Here is a 19,509-nt window from a genome sequence, read left to right on the forward strand (position 1 = left end):
CTTCTAGTCCAGCCTGCAGACTCTGGATGTGCAATTGATAGCCATCCAAGGTTATCCTCTCGACTTGAGCTGTGTGAGTCCTAATTCAGTGCTCCTAGATTGAAAATGGTGCTCCCCTACATAACCAGGGTGAACCAGGCTCCTCGGTGAGGAGGAGAGGAACTTTTCCATCAGGTTGAAATCTTAGACGCCACATAAAAATGATGATGACTAAGCAAACAGCTGTCAATCCTTGAGAATTTGTTAAAAGTCATTTTCAGTATCTCATTCAGCCGGTTCAGCAATAAACCACACAGTTTTGCATTTGTACCTGTTACATGGTCTGCATTTCTGAAGATGGGCACCAGTCACTTCAAGTACTTGATTTTTAAATTTATGTCAGTGGCCCTTTAAGAACAAGTAAAGTGTGGGTGTTGGGTGCTATGACGTCAACTGTGGTGCACGCTGGTGGCCAGCTCCTCACCTCTGTCACAGATTTGTGCATCCCTCATATTTACAGTGCTTTTCTGCTCAGCAGGCAAGTGTTTCTATAGCACGTATGTCCCACGACTGATGTGAGCCAAGATCCACATTCCCTCTGTGAGCATGGGATAAGTTTGGTTTCCTAAGTTGCATTTAGCTGAGACACTGAATAATAGCTTTAGACAATGCAAACATGATGTTACCTCAGCTGTGGCTGGGCACGCTTGGTGTAGAGTGGGTTTGTGTGCTACTGCGTTTCATGACGCCATGGCACCAGCCTTGCCTTGGGTGGAGTATTTCACGTCCACTGCAAGGGATCCTCATGTGATGCATCGGCTGCTGCTGACAGTTAGGTCCTTCCTGGCTTGTGCCCAAGGTGAAGATCTTTTACTGTCTTTCTCACCTGCATTCTGCCCTCTTTCCCATCCTCACCTTATCATTCCTCTGCCCTTTCTGTCAGTTTTGATGATATGTCTGTTGAGGTGTAATTAATCACAGTTTACATATAGGAATCTTGTTCTTTAGATATATGTTTGTTTGCCACTTGGCTTACATCTAAGCTTTGAAAAATTTTTAGTGACTTTAAATCACTTGATTAAAAATAAAGGAATGTGCAAACAGTAGGTATGCATCTTCAGAAAATTAGGTTACTTTTGATCCTTTATAATAACATTTGAATATAACAGATAATAAAGTTAATCCCCAAGCTCATGGGCTGTGCTTAAGAGTTGCAATCTTTCTTTCTCATGTCATGTCCTTCTAACGGAAGTGAAATCGCCTCCATTGTGATATTTTCTGTAAATTCCTGTGATAAAATATCCTGCTGATAAAAAACACTGGGGCCAGAGTTCAAATCACAGCTCAGCACCAAATTTGCGGGAGAGTTTGTCTAACCATTACACTAGCCATTCTCTTCCCATTGCTACATTTGTTAACTGAGTAGAGGGAGGGAGAAGGGAAAAGCCTAGAGAAGGGGAAGAGGGGGAATGGGAGAGAGGGGGGAGGGAGGGGAGAAGAAGGAGAAGGAGGGCAAGGGGAGGGGAAGGAACGACTGGAGAGTAAGCGGGAGTGAAAGCAGGGCTGTGTGCTCGGTCCCTGCAGACCTCTGTAAGTGTGCCCATCTCTTGCTCCTGTTATTAAACATTTTATCTTTTTGGATCCAAATCAAATTTTGGGAAAGATGTCATTTTAGTGCGTGTTTTAGCAACACATTCCAGTTTAAGAAGTGCAAGTAAGCTGGAGAGATGGCACAGTGTTTAAGAGCACTGGCTGATTTTCCAGAGGGCCCGGGTTCCATTCCCAGCACCCACAAGATGGCTGACAACCTTCTGTGACTCTGCTCTGGGTCCTGGGTTCCTGGATGCCCTGCCTGGCCACCATCGACCCTGCACACATAAGATGCATGGGCACACACAAAGACAAAACACCCGTGCATATAGAATAGATTTTAAACACACAGAAGCAAGGAGTGACTGCCTGCTTTCTCTGACATTTTTTTCTCCAGGGAGCCTTTCTTTTGTGCACGGAGAGCAGAGGAAGCGCGTCCTGCTGTGGACGTTGCCCAGCCCTGGCCGGCCAGAGGCCTTCGTTCTTCATCTGTCGGGCGTGAGGAGCAGTGCTGCTGGGGGAGCTCAGCTTAGGTATGATAAGGAGAATTTCACTGTCCAAGGCAGTGGTTCTCAACCCGTGGGTTGAGACGCCTGGGGCTTGAACAAGCCTTTCACGGGGTTCAAATATCAGATCTCCTGCATGTCAGATATTTATGTTACAATTCACAACACTAGCACACTGCAGTTATGAAGTAGCAATGAACTTAATGTTATGGTTAGGAGTCACCACGAGAATGCAGACCTGTATTTAAGGGTCACAGCATTAGGTAGGCTAAGGGCCACTGATGAGTGCTCATTTGCAGTGTTGTCAGTGAGACCAGACCATGGCCTTGGGATTCCCGTGGAGCAACTCGTAGCTTGCATGCCAGAGATAGAGTGCGAGGACACTGTCAGTAGAGACCCACCATCTCTGCCCTGGGAGCACATGCCTTGACCTCCAACCTTAGAGTGGTTGCCTGGGCTCACAGCTTTCCTACTGACCCAGCCTGGGCCTTGAAAGGGGCTGTCCTCTGAGAAAGAGCTGCAAACTCGCATTTCACGAAATCATTAAAACTATGCACAAAGTAGCGGCACAGTTAATGAATAACATTACTTGTTGAAATCAGTGTTTCCTTTCTGCTTAGTTATATTTAGCATTGCTATTTATTTGTTTATATGGAATTCGGTATACTTTCTGATAAATAGATTATACCTAAATGCAGTTGGGACGCACTTGTCCAGAATAACAGCGATGGACTAATGTGTTCAAAAACGGTTACAGACATGTTTTTTGCAGAGGGGAATGGTTATCTATAGAGTCAAGTATGCTTTGATATATCCCACTTGAAATAATATTTGTTCAAAGAACATACTTCAGGGTGACAAACTTAAATATATTTAACAGCAACATTAATAACAAATAGTTTTATAGTGCTTCCCCTACACCAGACAGACCCTCCCCAAGCCTGCCTGGCTTGGCTACCTCTTCTACCAACTGTGTGCTTAGCTTCCTGCGCCTCATCTTATAAATGGAGCAGGTGCCTGGTGGGTGGTCTTCTGGTGAGTTTTCGATGTGGCAAAGCAGCATGTCCAAATGAAGGGAGATGTTTATTTTACACTACAACGTTCACATCCCAGCCCTCCACTGAGGGAAGTCAGGGCAGGAATGTGGAGGCAGATGCGACACTGAGGAAGAACGCTGGTAACTCGCTTGCTCTTCATGGATTCTCAGCTCGCTCCTGTAGGCAACCCTGGATCGTCACTGGGGCCGGGGTGCACTGCTCCCAGGGAGCTGGGCCCCCCTCATCAGTCATCAGTCAGGAAAATGCCCCATAGACAATCGGGTGGAGGCATCTTCTCCATTGAGGCTCCTCTTGCCCAGTGACTCACCAGGACAGGCAGACTGTGTAATGAACCCCGTGTCACACTCCCAGTCAGTAGCTGATCGCAGCTCTCCCGCCACTGTCTGCTCTTCACTGTATGTATGTGCTACTCGGTGGAGACGGGTGGGCTTGGGTATCTGCTAAAACATCACGCAAGTATATAATTTATATGTTTGACATACAATATATAATTATAATTATATTTCTTTATAAATATTCCATAGTCAGGAGTAGGCTATCACTAAGCATAGCTGCATACAACTATTAATAAAAATAAATACACAGGTAAGAGGTAAAGATAAAAGTTTTCAACCAGTGATGTTTCTAACTCACATACAAGTTTTGTATTTTTGTGAGAGAGTAGTTTCCTTTCTGAGACCTGGAAGACAGAAGAATTTTGCTCACAATACCAAAGAATAGCTTGGTTTGGTAGCCATGAGAGAAGGCCAACACTCACTCTCACCGGTGTTCTTGTCTTTCTGTCACAGCCACACACCACGTGTTTCAGGTTCTCAGACTACTGCTCCTGTGTGCCGGGGATCAGATCCCAGACGTGCACTTTCTCTGAGCTGTTAGGCCCGCCCTGCTGCAGCAGTCTCTTGTACGTTTCTCATGCTTTTATGAGTGTGTAAATAAGGTTTTATGGAGTATGAGAGAACACGGTATTTCTAACATGATTCTTGCATTTTAAGTATTGAAGGGAATTACTCTACAGTGGCATGCTTATGTTAAATTCAGTCCATATGTTTTAACTTTTTTCCAGATCAGGTTTCACTACTGCTGAGATTGAACCCATGGGAGTCTTCCAATTTTCCCCTAGTTCAAGAAATATCACAGTGTCAGAGGACGCGCAGACGATCCGAATTTGTGTGCAAAGACTGTTTGGGTTTCATGGTGACCTAATTAAAGTCTCCTACGAGACGACTGCAGGCAGTGCCGAGCCTCTGGAGGACTTCGAACCTCTTCAGAAGGGGGACATTTTTTTTCAGAGATTCCAAGCTGAGGTTGATTTTGAAATAACCATTATTAATGATCAGCGTCCTGAGACAGAAGAAACGTTTTACATTAATCTTACTTCAGTAGAAGCTAGTGGAGTAGGAGAGGGGGGTGTAAGTTGGAGACCTCGCCTAAATCCAGATCTCAGCGTTGCAGTGGTCACCATACTGGACAATGATGACCTGGCTGGAGTAACCGCTTCTGTCCCTGTGACAGCAGAAACTGTGTCAGGTGACAGCACTGTCCTTGCCATGGAAACTGATTTCACCACATATCCTAGCAAAAGCAAGCTCACCACCATTCCATATACCACGGAGATGTTTGCCCCTGTTACAGAGACAGCGGGTGTGACTGCCATCCCTGAGAAACTTGCCACCCCTCATAGTGCCATATCTGTGAAGCCTGACGTGGGCCTGGGGCCTGAACATACCTCAGTCTATGGAACCCTCAGTATCGGACCCCCCATTGTTTATGTGTCAGAGGAAATGAAAAATAGCACCCCCAGCACTGCAGATATCCTTATTCAGAGGTCGGGTGGGTCCACAGGCAGTGTCAGCATAACGGTGAAGACTTTTGGTGGAAGATGTGCTCAGAAGGAACCCAGCGTGTGGCCCGTTCAGGACGTCTACGGAGCTGGCAACCTAACATGGGCGACTGAAGAAGAAGATTTCGAAGAACAAATGCTCACCCTTACATTCCTCAATGGGGAAAGAGAACGTAAAATCACAGTTCAGATTCTGGATGATGATGAGCCCGAGGGGCAGGAATTCTTCTACGTGTTTCTCACAGACCCTCGAGGGGGAGCAGAGATTGTGACGGGAAAGGACAGCACAGGGTTTTCAGCCTTTGCCGTGGTCATTATCACAGGTAACGTAGTATATTATCACAGCGTACTGATGGGGACGGTGGAGCAACAGTGTTTTTAATACAGTCAGTCTGAGATTCCACCTGTGATAGCTATTCGAGTCTCATAATAATTCATTAAAAATTGTCCTCCTTTAGGATGGACATAGTAGTGCTCGCCTTTAAATGCGGCATTCAGAAGGAAGTTTAAGACCAGCCTGTTTTACATAGTGAGTTCCAGGCCAGTCAGGGAAACACAGCGAGAGCCTGTCTAAATAGCAACAATGATGACATGGGCAAGAAATAATTGTCTTCCTAACGTAAAGAATGAGCTCCTGTTGGTCTCAGGCCGGACCATCATGTAACGAGTTATAGGTGTTGCTTAGATAAGAGTCACGTACATGATCCATATAAATCTGTACTTTCAGAACATAGAGAAAAATCCTTAAGTCCACATTATTTTTCTAGATAAATGCTCTTTTGGATATCCAAACATATGATTCCTTCTTTTAAAATCATATTCTAAGTTTTTAAGCCACTTCCAGTAATCAGTCCTAAAGTAAAGATGTAATGGTCAAGAAATCTTCTGCATATTTTATGAATTAGATGAAAGTTATCTTTTGTTGTTTTTGACCCAAGATAATTAATATAATTATTGTACTAGTTGGATACATACAAACACACACATACGCACACACAACTGCATATATGTGAGTGTAGGCATGTGTGTGCATGTGTGTGATGTGTATGTGAATGCATATGTATACACACATACAAACTCTCAAACCCTGTACATTTTTTTTACAATAATTTAGAATTTTCTGTTTTTAAGTCTAATGCAACTGATCTGCTCAGTTGCATTGTTGATTCTCTGCCCCCATTCTCTGTGTGCATATATCCTATTTGCATGTATTCACATAGATTTTTAATTATTTTATTTTAGAAGTTGCTCGCACATATTGTTTGGTGGTAACTTGCTGTTTACTTCTTAAAGAATTCTATATATCATTGTACAAAGTAGATTAGCTTATCAATAACTAACTAAAGCAGTAACAAGCCATTTTACTATTACATTTTATTTTGATTACATATTATCTATTTTCATATACACAAGATGTGATTTATGAATAAAGTATCAAATAATTAAGCTAATAACCATATCCATCATGTCAAATCTTAATGTTTCTGTGGTGAGAACTTCTGAGATTTATTCTTAGTAACCTCCAAGTAAATGCTATGGTATTTACCACTTATATGCTACACACTAGTTCTCTGGACTCTCTGGTAGGGCTTCCTTGAATTTGTGTTATTTTAGCCATTCAGTTATAATGTTTTAATAACTTCATACTGTTTTTCATATTTATATTACCCTACAAATTTTTATTATAATTAATATCATTCCTATTTCAATAGTATATTGAGAGCATTGTAAATTTTAATTCATTTCTGCATTTTTTTACATTGCCTTGATGTAATTCATACATTTCTATTAAAATTTGTTTGGAATTGAGCGTTAGCCTCACATTCTATGGTTTAAATATTTTATTACAGTCTTTTAGATATGATCATGGCTGACAGCCAAAATATCTAGCAATTAGCGTGGCCTATATCAGTCCAGTGAAATAAAAATGGTCTCTAGAGATTCCTAACTCTTCTGAACACTGCTCCACTAGTTACCGTGTAATGGTGAGGCTTCGAGTCCTGGATAGGTGGTTCCTAGGGAGCTCCTTGGTGGTCTGCATGGCAATCATGGTATTATCAGGATGGTATCTGGCATGAAACCGCTCCTACATACATCAGGCAGTAGGACACACCAAAGCTGCTCAAATGTCAGCTCTCAAGTGTCTGTGGAGTGTGAGACTCTCTGTCATAGGAATGGCTGGGACAGACTCCTCGCCATGCCTGTCTGTAATATCATGTGGTAGCATACCCAAGGCCATCCCCAGTCATGTCCACATTATCTAAAGGTTCTTTGTGCTTCTATTCTGCCCAGGTTCCTGTCACACACCTGACTGGTTCTTTTTATGATATTTCTGTTTTAAGAGCATCATTAACTGTCCTGACTCCCCTGTCATCAACCAGTCCTCACAATCTTTCTGTGTTCAGATGTTAGAACCCATTTTAAAGGACCGCAGATACTAATGGCTCATTTGGTCTTGGTTCTGAGCACTGGTACATTAGAAATCTAGAATCAGCTTACCAAGAAATACGGCTCGAGTTTATTGTAGATGTGAAAAGGGAATTTTAATTTGACCCTGGTCAGTGGCTATTGTGCTACAAAAGGAAACAGGAAACTAACCCACCAGGAAGGAACAGAAGCAAAGTTGGGAGGGAAGTGGAGCATCCTATCCTAAGGCTAACCGTGGCTGTAATGATGAGCTGATGAAAACCATGGCTGTCCGTCTACCTGGTAGAAAGCATGCAGGAAGAGTGAAGACAAACGGTGCATCACAGGCACGTCTACCATCTGTGGGTGGTGTCCGAGCTGGGAGATAGATCTCCTGGCTTCTACTATCCCCCAAGCAGTCCAGTCCAGTCTCTCATCCCACTAACCTGCCCCGGTGTTCACTACATGCTTTTGGACATCTCATAAATGATGTTTCTGGGTGGCTGATGTAAATAGTTTCTGAGGTTGATTACTGAGGAGCATCCCTTCTAGGAGGGGTTCTCAACCGGTGGGCCACCTGTCAAGCCTCTGTCTCCAAAGATATTTACATTTTACTCAAAACAGTAGCAAAATTGCAGTTGTGAATAGCAACAAGCCTAAGTTTACAGTTGGGGTCACCACGACATGAAGAACGGTACTAAAGGGTGGCAGTGTTAGGAAGGCAGGGAACCACTGCTCTAGGATGACTCTGAAAGGTTGACACTCAGAGGAGACAGCACATACAGTCGTTCAGATACTGCTCTAACCCACGTTCACTCACGCGCTGGTTGGACATGAAATGATTGTGTCAGCATGCTGGAGACCCCAGGTTGGATGGTGCTTGTGCTTGTGTGTGTATGTGTGTGTATATATGTGTGTGCATGTAATATGTATGTGTGTGAAAATGTGTATATGTTGTGTGTGTTTGTGGTGTGTATATGTATGTGAGTATGTATATGTGTGCATGCACAAACACATATGTGTGTATATCTGTGTGGTATATATATGTGAATATGTGTATGTGTTATATATGAATATGTATTTGTGTGCATATGACCATGCACATGTGCATATGTGGTATGTATGTATGCATGTGTGTGTATGTGTATGTGTTGTGCTTCTATGTGGTATATATGTATGTGGTGTTTATGTATGTATGAGTATGTATATGTGTGCACATGGATGGATGTATGGAATGCATATATGACTATGTATATGTGTGTATATGTACATGTCTGTATGTGTGTGGTATATATGTGCATGTGTGACTGTATATGTGTTGTGAGTATATGTAATATGTATGTGTGTGTATGTTTGTGTGTCGTGTGTATGTGTGTATAGTATATGCATGTATGTGGTGTATGGTGTGTGGTGTATGAGTGTGTGTGGTGTGTGAGTGTGTGGTGTGTGAGTGTGTGTAGTGTGAGTGTGGTGTGTGTGTGGTGTGTGTTGTATGAGTGTATGTGGTGTGAGTGTGTGTGTGTGTGTGTGTGTGTGTGTGTGTAATGCTTCCAATAACCATCAAGGAGCTTCTAACACTCTGAATTTGCCTAATCCTTTTCTCCTTCTGTCCTGAGGCAGGTAAGGAAGTATGTAATATAGACTGTCTACCCATTTAAAGGAAGGCGAATCCATTACATACTTCATTTCCTTGACAAACACCTTTTCTTAAAGGCTGGCCATAAGCTGTCACCCATCCTCTGCTCGGAGCATGGTGGACTCAGCAGGTTAGAGTTGCTGCTCCTGGGTTGGAGCTTGCACGGTGCGAATGCACAAGCTTTGAATGAGCAACCGTGTAAAAGGCCAGCTGCTATCAAGTGTGCTGTAAAGTCTCGTTAGAAACCCCAGCCTCGGCGTGAGGGCCATTGCCTTGTCTTATTGTATCTCCTTTTATCCCTTAGAGGACTGCTTTTTTCTGAAGAAGAAATGGAGGGTAGGGGATCTTGGGGAGAGGTGAGGTTGGAGGGCGTGAGGAGGAATGGAGGGAGGAAAAACTGTGGTCAGGTATATTGTCTGAGAAAAGAAATCTAGTTTCAATAAAAATTAAATAAGTTAAAACAAAAGGAAAAAGAATCACGAGCACATGCCATGGGTCACGAGCCCACATCGGATGTCAAGGTGCTTTCTTCTGGTTTCCGAATCTCGAATTGATATTTGCTTTGGCATTAGAGTCTGGGAATGTTTTTAGGAAAAAGTTATTAAAGATTAATGTTCCCACCTCCCATGTGTGTGTTTCTCCTTTATACTCTCTGGGCTATCAAGACAACTGTGGCACTGGAGGGTTTATAAATTCCTAAATGTACTACAGCCCTCCATTTTCCTTTCCAGGGAGTGACCTTCAGAATGGCATCGTCGGCTTCAGTGAGGAGTCCCAAAGAGGTCTGGAACTGAGGGAAGGAGCCGACGAGAGTGGTCAGCGCCTAGTAGTCACAAGGCAACCAAACAGGCATGTGTGTACGTGTGTGTGCACGTGTGTGTGCACGTGTGTGTGCACGTGTGTATGTTCACATGGGTGAGGATGTACCATCCTGAAATTGTATACAGAACTTAAGAACCATACCTAATGCTGAAAGCAGGGTGAATATTGATGAAGGTAGCCTGCGAGCTAGTTAGGCAGTATTAATATATTTAACTAAAAATGTATTTACTGTTGTTATTGAAGGTACCCATCTAATGGTATGGGTGGGTCAGAAGACAGCTTTCAGTTGTCCCTCCTCTATTCCCATAGGTTTTAGGGATTAATTCAGATTGTCAGGCTAGGATGGCCGGTGGTTTTGCTGGCCAAGCTCCCTCACTAGCCTGGGGTGATGTCATTCTCACTCTATTACATAACACAGTGTGCTTTTAACCATATCATAGGAGTGCCTAGAATGTTTTGCATGACATACAAATCAATGTCAGATGGTTAAGACCATCTCTCTACCATGACAGCCACTCCGTGATGACTGTATGTAGCCACTCCGTGATGACTGTATGTAGCCACTCCGTGATGACTGTATGTAGCCACTCCGTGATGACTGTATGTAGCCACTCCGTGATGACTGTATGTAGCCACTCCGTGATGACTGTATGTAGCTACTCCGTGATGACTGTATGTAGCCACTCCGTGATGACTGTATGTAGCTACTCCGTGATGACTGTATGTAGCTACTCCGTGATGACTGTATGTAGCTACTCCGTGATGACTGTATGTAGCTACTCCGTGATGACTGTATGTGGCCACTCCGTGATGACTGTATGTAGCCACTCCGTGATGACTGTATGTAGCTACTCCGTGATGACTGTATGTGGCCACTGCACTCTAGAGGAGACTTGGAACATAAAAGGTTGCCTTATGCCCAAACTCAGTAGTGAGTTTTTGGGAACTTATTACATGTCTTCACTTGCTATGTGCATGCACATATGTATGGGTTAAAACACGGGGCCTACTCTGTAAAAATACAGGACATCTTTTGGTTTTAAATATTATAATTATATCTGTTTTTATGCAGTGAAAATTATTATGTAGAGAAATTATTGTTAAAGGAAAAATAATACCCATTTTCTTTAGGTCCGAGATTCTATCTACTGTTTATTTGTACATTTTGTTACCTTGAAGAGACAGATTTTGACTTAACATTCCTCAGTGAGTGTCAGCTCCTCACTGAACAGTGGATAGTTAGAGAATGCTTTGCAGACTGACTCTTTCAGTGTTCTTATTTTGCTGCAGGAAGTGCTGCCCTCCTGTGGAGGAGCAGGGGGGCCCACAGTGCCCCACATAGGTCCACTGTTGGTCTTTTTGTTTGCTTGTGCACAGGGCCTTTGAAGAAGTCCAGGTCTTCTGGCGAGTCACATTTAACCAATCAGCCGCCATTCTCCAGGAGAAGGGACTAAACCTAACAGATGAACTCCGGTTTGTGGCAGGAGTCACAACTTGCACAGTGGGTCAAATCCGATGCTTTATCCACCTTGAGCTCAATCCCAAGAAGGTAAGAGCTGTGAGCTGGTAAGCACTTCTTTAAAATTACTCACCTCAGATTGTCGCGATCGAAACTTACTATGTGGTGATTGTCTTACCACGGTGTCTAAACCTCTTTCTTAGACCAAAGATCTAGATGTAAAATTTATGCTGTCACGAATTTTTGCTGAGAGCTTTCTGTTTCTTGCTAGGGCTAGGCTATGTTAGGACCAGCCATGTGCTGTGTGCCAGCCAAATTAATTTCTCTAACTACTCTGACTATTTACGCCTTTGTTCTGACATTCATAAACATTTTTCTATTTCTCCAAGAGACATCTTTCTTTCATGTATTCTTGAGCACTATAGTTTTGATTTATAAAAGAGGCACAGAGACTGCCATTGGTACATCCTTGGGTAAGCACAGTGACCCACGTGAGCTGACTGGGTGCTTGGTGATCACATCGTGTGTGATTCCGTGAGATTTTGATGTGACCATCTAAGTACTATTTAATTTTAGCTGCACATTAATTAAATCAAGAGAGCTAGTAAAAGCCTGCCCACCAGAATGTTTTTAACCATTCTGACGGATGAAGGGTGAAGCATAATGGCTTCTTTGCACGAGCCACAAACATCTCACAGCAGAGAACACACACTGATGCGCCTGCGTCAAAGCTCTTCACGCCACTAAGCCTATTTGAAACTAACTTCATTGTTGGTTTCAATTTTTTAATTTATTTTTCTCCTTAGTTTTTCAGCTTTTGACAATTGCCATAAGAATTATATTAATGCCTTCTACAATGGCCTCCATACAAAATTTCTTTTTTCTTTTTATTTTCTATATTCTTTCTTTAAATTCCAAATGATTTTCCCCTCCCCCATATGTCCCATAAGCCCTCTTCCCTCCACCCATTCCCAAATCAACCCCCTCCCACTTCTCTGTCCTGGTCCTTTTCCTCTCTCCCCTACAATGCTGGATCAAGCCTTTCCAGGACCAGGGAGGGACCTCTCCTTTCTTCTTGGGAATCATTTGATATGTTAAATGTGTCTTGGGTATTCAGAGCTTCTGGGCTAATATCCACTTATCAGTGATTGTATTCCATGTGTGTTCTTTTGTGAATGGGTTACCTCACTTAGGATAATATTTTCCAATTCCAACCATTTGCCTAAGAAATTCATGAATTCATTGTTTTTAATTGCTGAGTAGTATGCCATTGTGTAAATATACCACATTTTCTGCATCCATTCCTGCATTGAGGGACATCTGGGTTCTTTCCAGCTTCTGGCTATTATAAATAAAGCTGCCATGAACATAGTGGAGCATATGTCCTTATTGCATGCTGGGGAATCCTCTGGGTATATGCCCAGGAGTGGTATAGCAGGATCCTCTGGAAGTGTCATGTCCAGTTTTCTGAGGAACCACCAGACTGATTTCCAGAGTGGTTATCTGGTTATATGATAGTATACTTAAGTGACCCAGAAAACTTCACCAGAGAACTCCTACAACTGATAAACAACTTCAGCAAAGTGGCCAGTTATAAAATCAACTCAAGCAAATCAGTACCCTTCCTATACTCAAAGGATAAGTGGGCTGAGAAAGAAATTAGGGTAATGACACCCTTCACAATAGCCACAAACTATATAAAGTATCTTGGTGTGACTCTAACCAAACAAGTGAAAGATCTGTATGACAAGAACTTCAGGTCTCTGAAGAAGGAAATTGAAGACCTCAGAAAATGGAAAAATCTTCCATGCTCATGTATTGGCAGGATTAATATAATTAAAGTGGCCATCTTGCCAGAAGCAATCTACAGATTCAACGCAATCCCCATCAAAATCCCAACTCAGTTCTTCACAGAGTTAGAAAAAGCAATTCTCAAATTCATCTGCAATAACAAAAAAACCCAGGATAGCTAAAACTACTCTCAACAGTAAAAGAACTTCTGGAGGAATCAGTATCGCAGACCTCAAGCAATACTACAGAGCAATAGTATTAAAAACTGCATGGTATTGACATAGTGACAGGCAAGTGGACCAATGGAATAGAATTGAAGACCCAGAAATGAATCCACATACCTATAGTCACTTGATCTTTGACAAAGGAGCAGAAAACACCCAGTGGAAAAAAAGATAGCCTTTTCAAAAAAATGGTACTGGTTGAACTGGAGGTCAGCATGCAGAAGAATTTGAATTGATCCATTCTTATCTCCTTGTACTAAACTCAACTCCAGGTGGATCAAGGACCTCCACGTAAAACCAGACACACTTAAACTAATAGAAAAGAAACTGGGGAAAATCCTTGAGGACATGGGCACAGGGGGAAAGTTCTTGAACAGAACTCCAATAGCTTATGCTCTAAGATCAAGAATTGACAAATGGGACCTCATAAAATGACAAAGTTTCTGTAAGGCAAAGGACACTGTCAAAAGGACAAAATGGTAACCAACAAATTGGGAAAAAATCTTTACCAACCCTACATCTGATAGAGGGCTAATATCCAATATATACAAAGAACTCAAGAAGTTGGACCCCAGGGAACCAAATAACCCTATTAAAAAATGGGGTACAGATCTAAACAAAGAATTTTCACTTGAAGAAATTCAGATGGCCGAGAAGCACCTTAAGAAATGCTCAACATCATTAGTCATTAGGGAAATGCCAATCAAAACAACCCTGAGATTTCACCTCACACCAGTCAAAATGGCTAAGGTTAAAAACTCAGGAGACAGCAGGTGTTGGCGAGGATGTGGAGAAAGAAGAACACTCCTCCACTGCTGGTGGGGTTGTAAGATGGTACAACCAGTTTCAAAATTAGTCTGGTGGTTCCTCAGAAAACTGGACATGACACTTCCAGAGGACCCTGCTATACCACTCCTGGGCATATACCCAGAGGATTCACCAGCATGCAATGAGGACACATGCTCCACTATGTTCATAGCAGCCTTATTTATAGTAGCCAGAAGCTGGAAAGAACCCAGATGTCCCTCAATGCAGGAATGGATACAGAACATGTGGTACATTTACACAATGGAATACTACTCAGCAGTTAAAAACAATGAATTCATGAAATTCTTAGGCAAATGTTTGGAACTGGAAAATATCATCGTAAGTGAGGTAACCCATTCACAAAAGAACACACATGGAATGCAGTCACTGATAAGTGGATATTAGCCCAGAAGTTCTGAATACCCAAGACACATTTCACATATCAAATGATTCCCAAGAAGGAAGGAGAGGGCCCTGATCCTGGAAAGGTTTGATACAGCAATGTAGGGGATTACCAGGACAGAGAAGTGAGAGGGGTGTGATTGGGAAATGGGCAGAGGGAAGGGGGCTTATGGGACATATGGGCAGGGGGGAACCAGGAAAGGGAAAACCATTTGGAATGTAAACAAAGCATATAGAAAATAAAAATAACAAATACCCAAAACATAATCCACACATCAAATGAGGTACAAAAAGAATGGAGGAGTGGCCCCTTGTTCTGGAAAGACTTAGTGAAGCAGTATAGGGCAAAACCAGAACAGGGAAATGGGAAGGGTTGGGTGGGAAAACAGGGGGAGGGAAGAGGGCTGATGGAATTTTCGGGGAGTGGGGGTCTAGAAAAGGGGAAATCATTTGAAATGTAAATAAAAAATACATCGAATAAAAAATAATCTAAAAAAAGAAAAAAATAAAATAAAATAAATAAAATCTGTTGTATTAGTTACAAAAAGAAGACCCAAAAATAGATAAAAAGAGAGACATCCACCCACTCATTTGCACACTTAGGAATCCTATAAAAACATAAAACTAGAAGCTGTAATATATGCCAAAGGGCCTATAGCATAAAAAGTAGGAAAAAAAAAAACCCTACTACTGGATGGCCAGCGTACTCCTAAGAATAGTTTGTTTCTCCAGTGAAACTCCTTGTGAAAAATTCCATTTCTGTTTCCAAGAGGTTCCCAGTTAGAGATGGCCTCTGGGTTAGGAATGGGACATGTGTCCACATCTTCAGCTTTAAGACCCCATCGGGTATAGAGCCACACTGGCCCTGCACAGTATCCGCGGTCTCTGTCAGTTCATATGTGTGTCAGTTCTGTTGATTTAAAAGGCCTTGTCTTTTCCTATCCTCCATCCCTGCTGGTTCTTAAGATCTTCCAGCCTCCTCTTCTGCAGGCTCCCTGATTCCTAAGGGAGGGATTTGGTAGAAACATCCTATTTGATGTCAGGCTTTTGGTTACCCAGGCAGTGTTGGATGTGGGTTTCATCTCATGGAGTGGTTCTTAAGTCAAATCAGACATTGGCTGGCTGCTCCGCATGCTTTACGGCACCATTGCACTAGTGTTATCAAGACCACAAAGACTGGATTTCAGTAGTTTCAGATAGCTAAGAAAGATAACTTATTTTCAAACTATTCTCTGTTGTCTTTCCATCTGTTAAAGTCACAGACGAGGACAACATAATCTTATGTCGGTCAAAGAAAATGTAAAACAAGAAGGAGTCGAGACACATCTTTAATCCTAGCACTCCAGAGGCTGGAGCACAAAAGTCACACATCTGAGGCCAGCCTGGGCTACGAGACCATATCTCACATGCAAAGGAGGTGAACAGGATTGTGTCTTAAAGAAAATGAAAGCATGCACTACAGTCTTCTATGCATTTTCACCAACTATGTTTGATTATTTAGTATGAATTTGGCTTTCCAAATTTGGATTTTTTTCTATATTTCTTATAAATTAAGAGCTAACAGTATAAGTCAGGAAATACACAAGTCTTTATTTATTTTTATTTTATTTTATTTTATTTTACTTTTCTTTATTTTATTTTATTTTATTTTATTTTATTTTATTTTATTTATGCAATGAGGTTTGAGAGCCTGTGTGGATGTGCCAACAGACCAAATAATTAGTCCCAACCTTTTGGCCTAAGAACTGTCTTTAGTTATTGCCAGAGAAATGATTTAAATTATACAGAGCGTGTTCAGCAGTCCATTTGGTAGGCACGAGTTTTAGTTCTGAGGACAGAAAACTTTGGTTCAAATCTTAGCTCATACACTAATTAATTAGGCACTACTGGATAAGGTACTTATCCAGGTACTCAAGGTATAAGTAGCCTTGATTTTCCTCCCAGGTTTAAAGGGGTTAATAAAAGGGCTATTAGGAAGGTTCAATGTTTTGATAACAAATGAAGATTATTATTAGCACAGTTCTTGGCAAGGAATTGATTGACCCTAACAGGTGATTGATAGTGCTTTTACTAAGAAGGGATGGGATGGAAGCCCAAGGGACTTCTGCAGTAACTGTATCAACACTAGTGGAGGTTTACAAATATTATATACACACACACACACACACACACACACGCACACGCACACGCACACGCAGAACACATCTGTGTGCATAGTGACACCACTCAGTGGTGTCTCCCTCGGTCCAGTTTCTTGATCCTGAACTTTAAAACCTTTAACCCTATTTTTCCCATTTTCAGCTGCATAATTATTTTCTTTCATTTTCAAGTTATAAAGAATTTAACTGACTTGCCTCATCAACTTCTTAGACAGGTTAGAATCCATCTTTCGAATTTTAGTCAACTCACCCTTACCTCATAGATCTATATTAGCACAACATATAAAATACAAATTAGCTTAAGAACAGGGTATTTGGTTTTGGTTGTCAACTTGACACAATGTATAGTCACGTTAGAAGGACGTCTCCATGAGGCATTTTCTATAATAAATTAGCATATAGGTCTGCCTGTGATCATTTTCTTAATTGGGTTAACTGAGGCAGGAAGAACTGCCTGGAATATGAGCTGTACCATTTCATAGACTTTTCTCTGGAATAAAGACAGAGAAGGCCCTAAGACATAGCATGGGGGCACTCATTCAAACTCTGTGCCCTGACTGTGGATGTAATGTCATCAATTGCTTCAAATTCCTACCTCTCTGAGTTCCTTACAGTGATAAATTGTAATCTGGAATTGTGAGCCAAATCACCCCTTCAAGTTGCTTTTGTCAGGTTAATTTATTGCAACACGGAAAAAAAAAAAAAAAACTAAGACAACAGGCGTGCTCTTTACCCACCAAATCTATTAAACTGGAGCATTTAGGCACTGGTGCAAATATCCTTTAGAAAACTATTTAGGTAAGATATTGTTTTGTTTTTACTTTTCTGCTTCTGAGCAGCTCTGACTCCTGAGAGAGGAATTTTCTATTAGTTAGGGCAAAAGTCCACTGTGAAGTTCAAATGCCCCACTAGGAGACAGCTATGACACAACCAGGAGAGGGCCCACAGCAGCTCCATGTGCAGTGGGTTCATGTGAGGTCTCCCATCATGTTTAGGAGTCTGGAAATATTCAGATAAGATCTTTAAATCACATTTCTCAATAGACTATAGGCACATTATCTGAATAGAACATTTCTTTGCCTGACTGGAAGATTCTCTTTGTCTTCAGTCTAATTATATGTAGGCTCCCATCTGCGCACTATTCAGATTTTAGGTCGTTCTTTACTTAGGTTACAATACTTTCTTTTGATGGTAAGTGGTTATAAGTAATGTTCTAATCATCATCACAATGGAAAGGAATATTTTACTGGAAAATAAAGACGAGAGTGTCTATTGGAACTTAATATGCCACAATCCTCACTTCAAAGAGACTCTTGTGGATTCCCCTGGGCCGTCAGGGGAGTGCTAGCTCTTGAATGCAGTTGTCCTTACCTTCCCGACTGCTTCAGCTTCTTGCTTTTGCCAACTAGTGTTTCTCGTAGTGGAAAGAATACTCTTATTTCCACATTCTGACACTTATGGACAGTGTATTGTCAAAAGTAAAGAATTTGATGTGCTGTTGGATAGCTAAACACATTTCTTTAAACACTGAAAATGAGATTAAGAGCATTTACTGTGTGATTAGGATGGGGCGTTTTTGGATCATACAGAAAGATTTCTTGTTTTGTTTCATTTTCATTCAAATTATCACAAAACATGATGGATTAGGCTCTTGCTGGCAGATAAAAATATGCCTAATGTACCATTAGACAATGGCACGTGCAGTTGACAACACATCAAGTCACTTTAACAGGATATGCCAGGATGCTAACAACACGGTTAAACATTTCAGATTTTTCTCTAAGAATAAGTCATTTGTAAAAAACAGATGATTGACAATGTGTTATAAAAAGCAATTCAGGCTTTAGAAAATGGGTGGTTTCAAGGAGAAGAACAAGGGTGTAGCGTGGACAGAGTTAATCTTGATTTGATACAGTGTTATTTGAAAATTATATGAAATTTCAGAACTTGTTATCAATATAGCCTCATATTTGTTTAAAACTTAAACACTGTTTGAAAAAATTGGGCGCTGAGGTTATAGCTTAGATGACAGAGCCTAGCACGAATGAAGCCCTGAGTTTGATGTCGTATGCCACATAATCAGGAAGCGTTGATGCTCACCCAATCCTAGCCCTCGACGGGTAGGCCAGATGGAGCTTCAGGAAATTCAGGGTTATCATTGACCTCGGTGTGTATTCATGTGTGTAGCTTGTGCTACATGACACTGTATCTCAAAAGAAATAGTAAATAAGTAAATCTTACATGAAGTTCAGCTTTCCCCTTACCTTCTTTTTCTTACAACCCACAGTGTTATTAACTCTGCACTCTGCCCTGGTTTCTACCTGATATCAATGCTGAGAAAACTGCTATAATGTGTGATGTTTTGCTTAAGCTTTGAATATTTATGTAAATATTTTTGACACATGGAGTAAACATTATATCATTTTTATTTTTATACTTAAGGTATCAGATATATGTGTCTAATTATGAAATCTTTATGTATCCTGATGTTATTTCTTGTTGCCATATTTGAGATCTACCTATATTGAAAAATATTTGAATAGTTTATTGCTTTCATCAATTTTTAATCAGATGGTTGTATGGGTACATTTATTTATTCATCATTTGCTTATTGGGTTTAGGAATATTATCTTTGGGCCTTGTCTAAGTCATTTTCTATTGCTGTGAAGGACACCATGACCAAGGCAACTCTTATAAAATATAGCATTTAATTGACACATTTTTTGCAGTGTCAGAGGTTTAGTCCATTGTCATCATGGCAGTGTGCATGGCGCTGGAGCAGGAGCTGAGAGCTACTTACTGACCATAGACAGAAAGAGAAAGCCTGGGC

At 41.4% G+C, this 19,509-nt stretch overlaps 1 protein-coding gene across 1 annotated transcript in view; it reads left to right on the top strand.

Annotated features, from left to right (window-relative positions):
• The window catches only part of Adgrv1 (adhesion G protein-coupled receptor V1), a 535,393-nt gene that overhangs the window by 197,846 nt on the left and 318,038 nt on the right, over positions 1 to 19,509 (top strand). Inside the window, exons 76-79 of the mRNA XM_052159654.1 lie at positions 1,967 to 2,102; positions 4,197 to 5,296; positions 9,747 to 9,864; positions 11,215 to 11,386. Of these exons, the coding sequence (XP_052015614.1) occupies positions 1,967 to 2,102; positions 4,197 to 5,296; positions 9,747 to 9,864; positions 11,215 to 11,386 (1,526 nt within the window). The remainder of the gene's footprint in view (positions 1 to 1,966; positions 2,103 to 4,196; positions 5,297 to 9,746; positions 9,865 to 11,214; positions 11,387 to 19,509) is intronic.

The sequence above is a fragment of the Apodemus sylvaticus genome, chromosome 16 (genome assembly GCF_947179515.1).
Source record: "Apodemus sylvaticus chromosome 16, mApoSyl1.1, whole genome shotgun sequence".
NCBI classification, from domain to species: Eukaryota; Metazoa; Chordata; class Mammalia; order Rodentia; family Muridae; genus Apodemus; species Apodemus sylvaticus.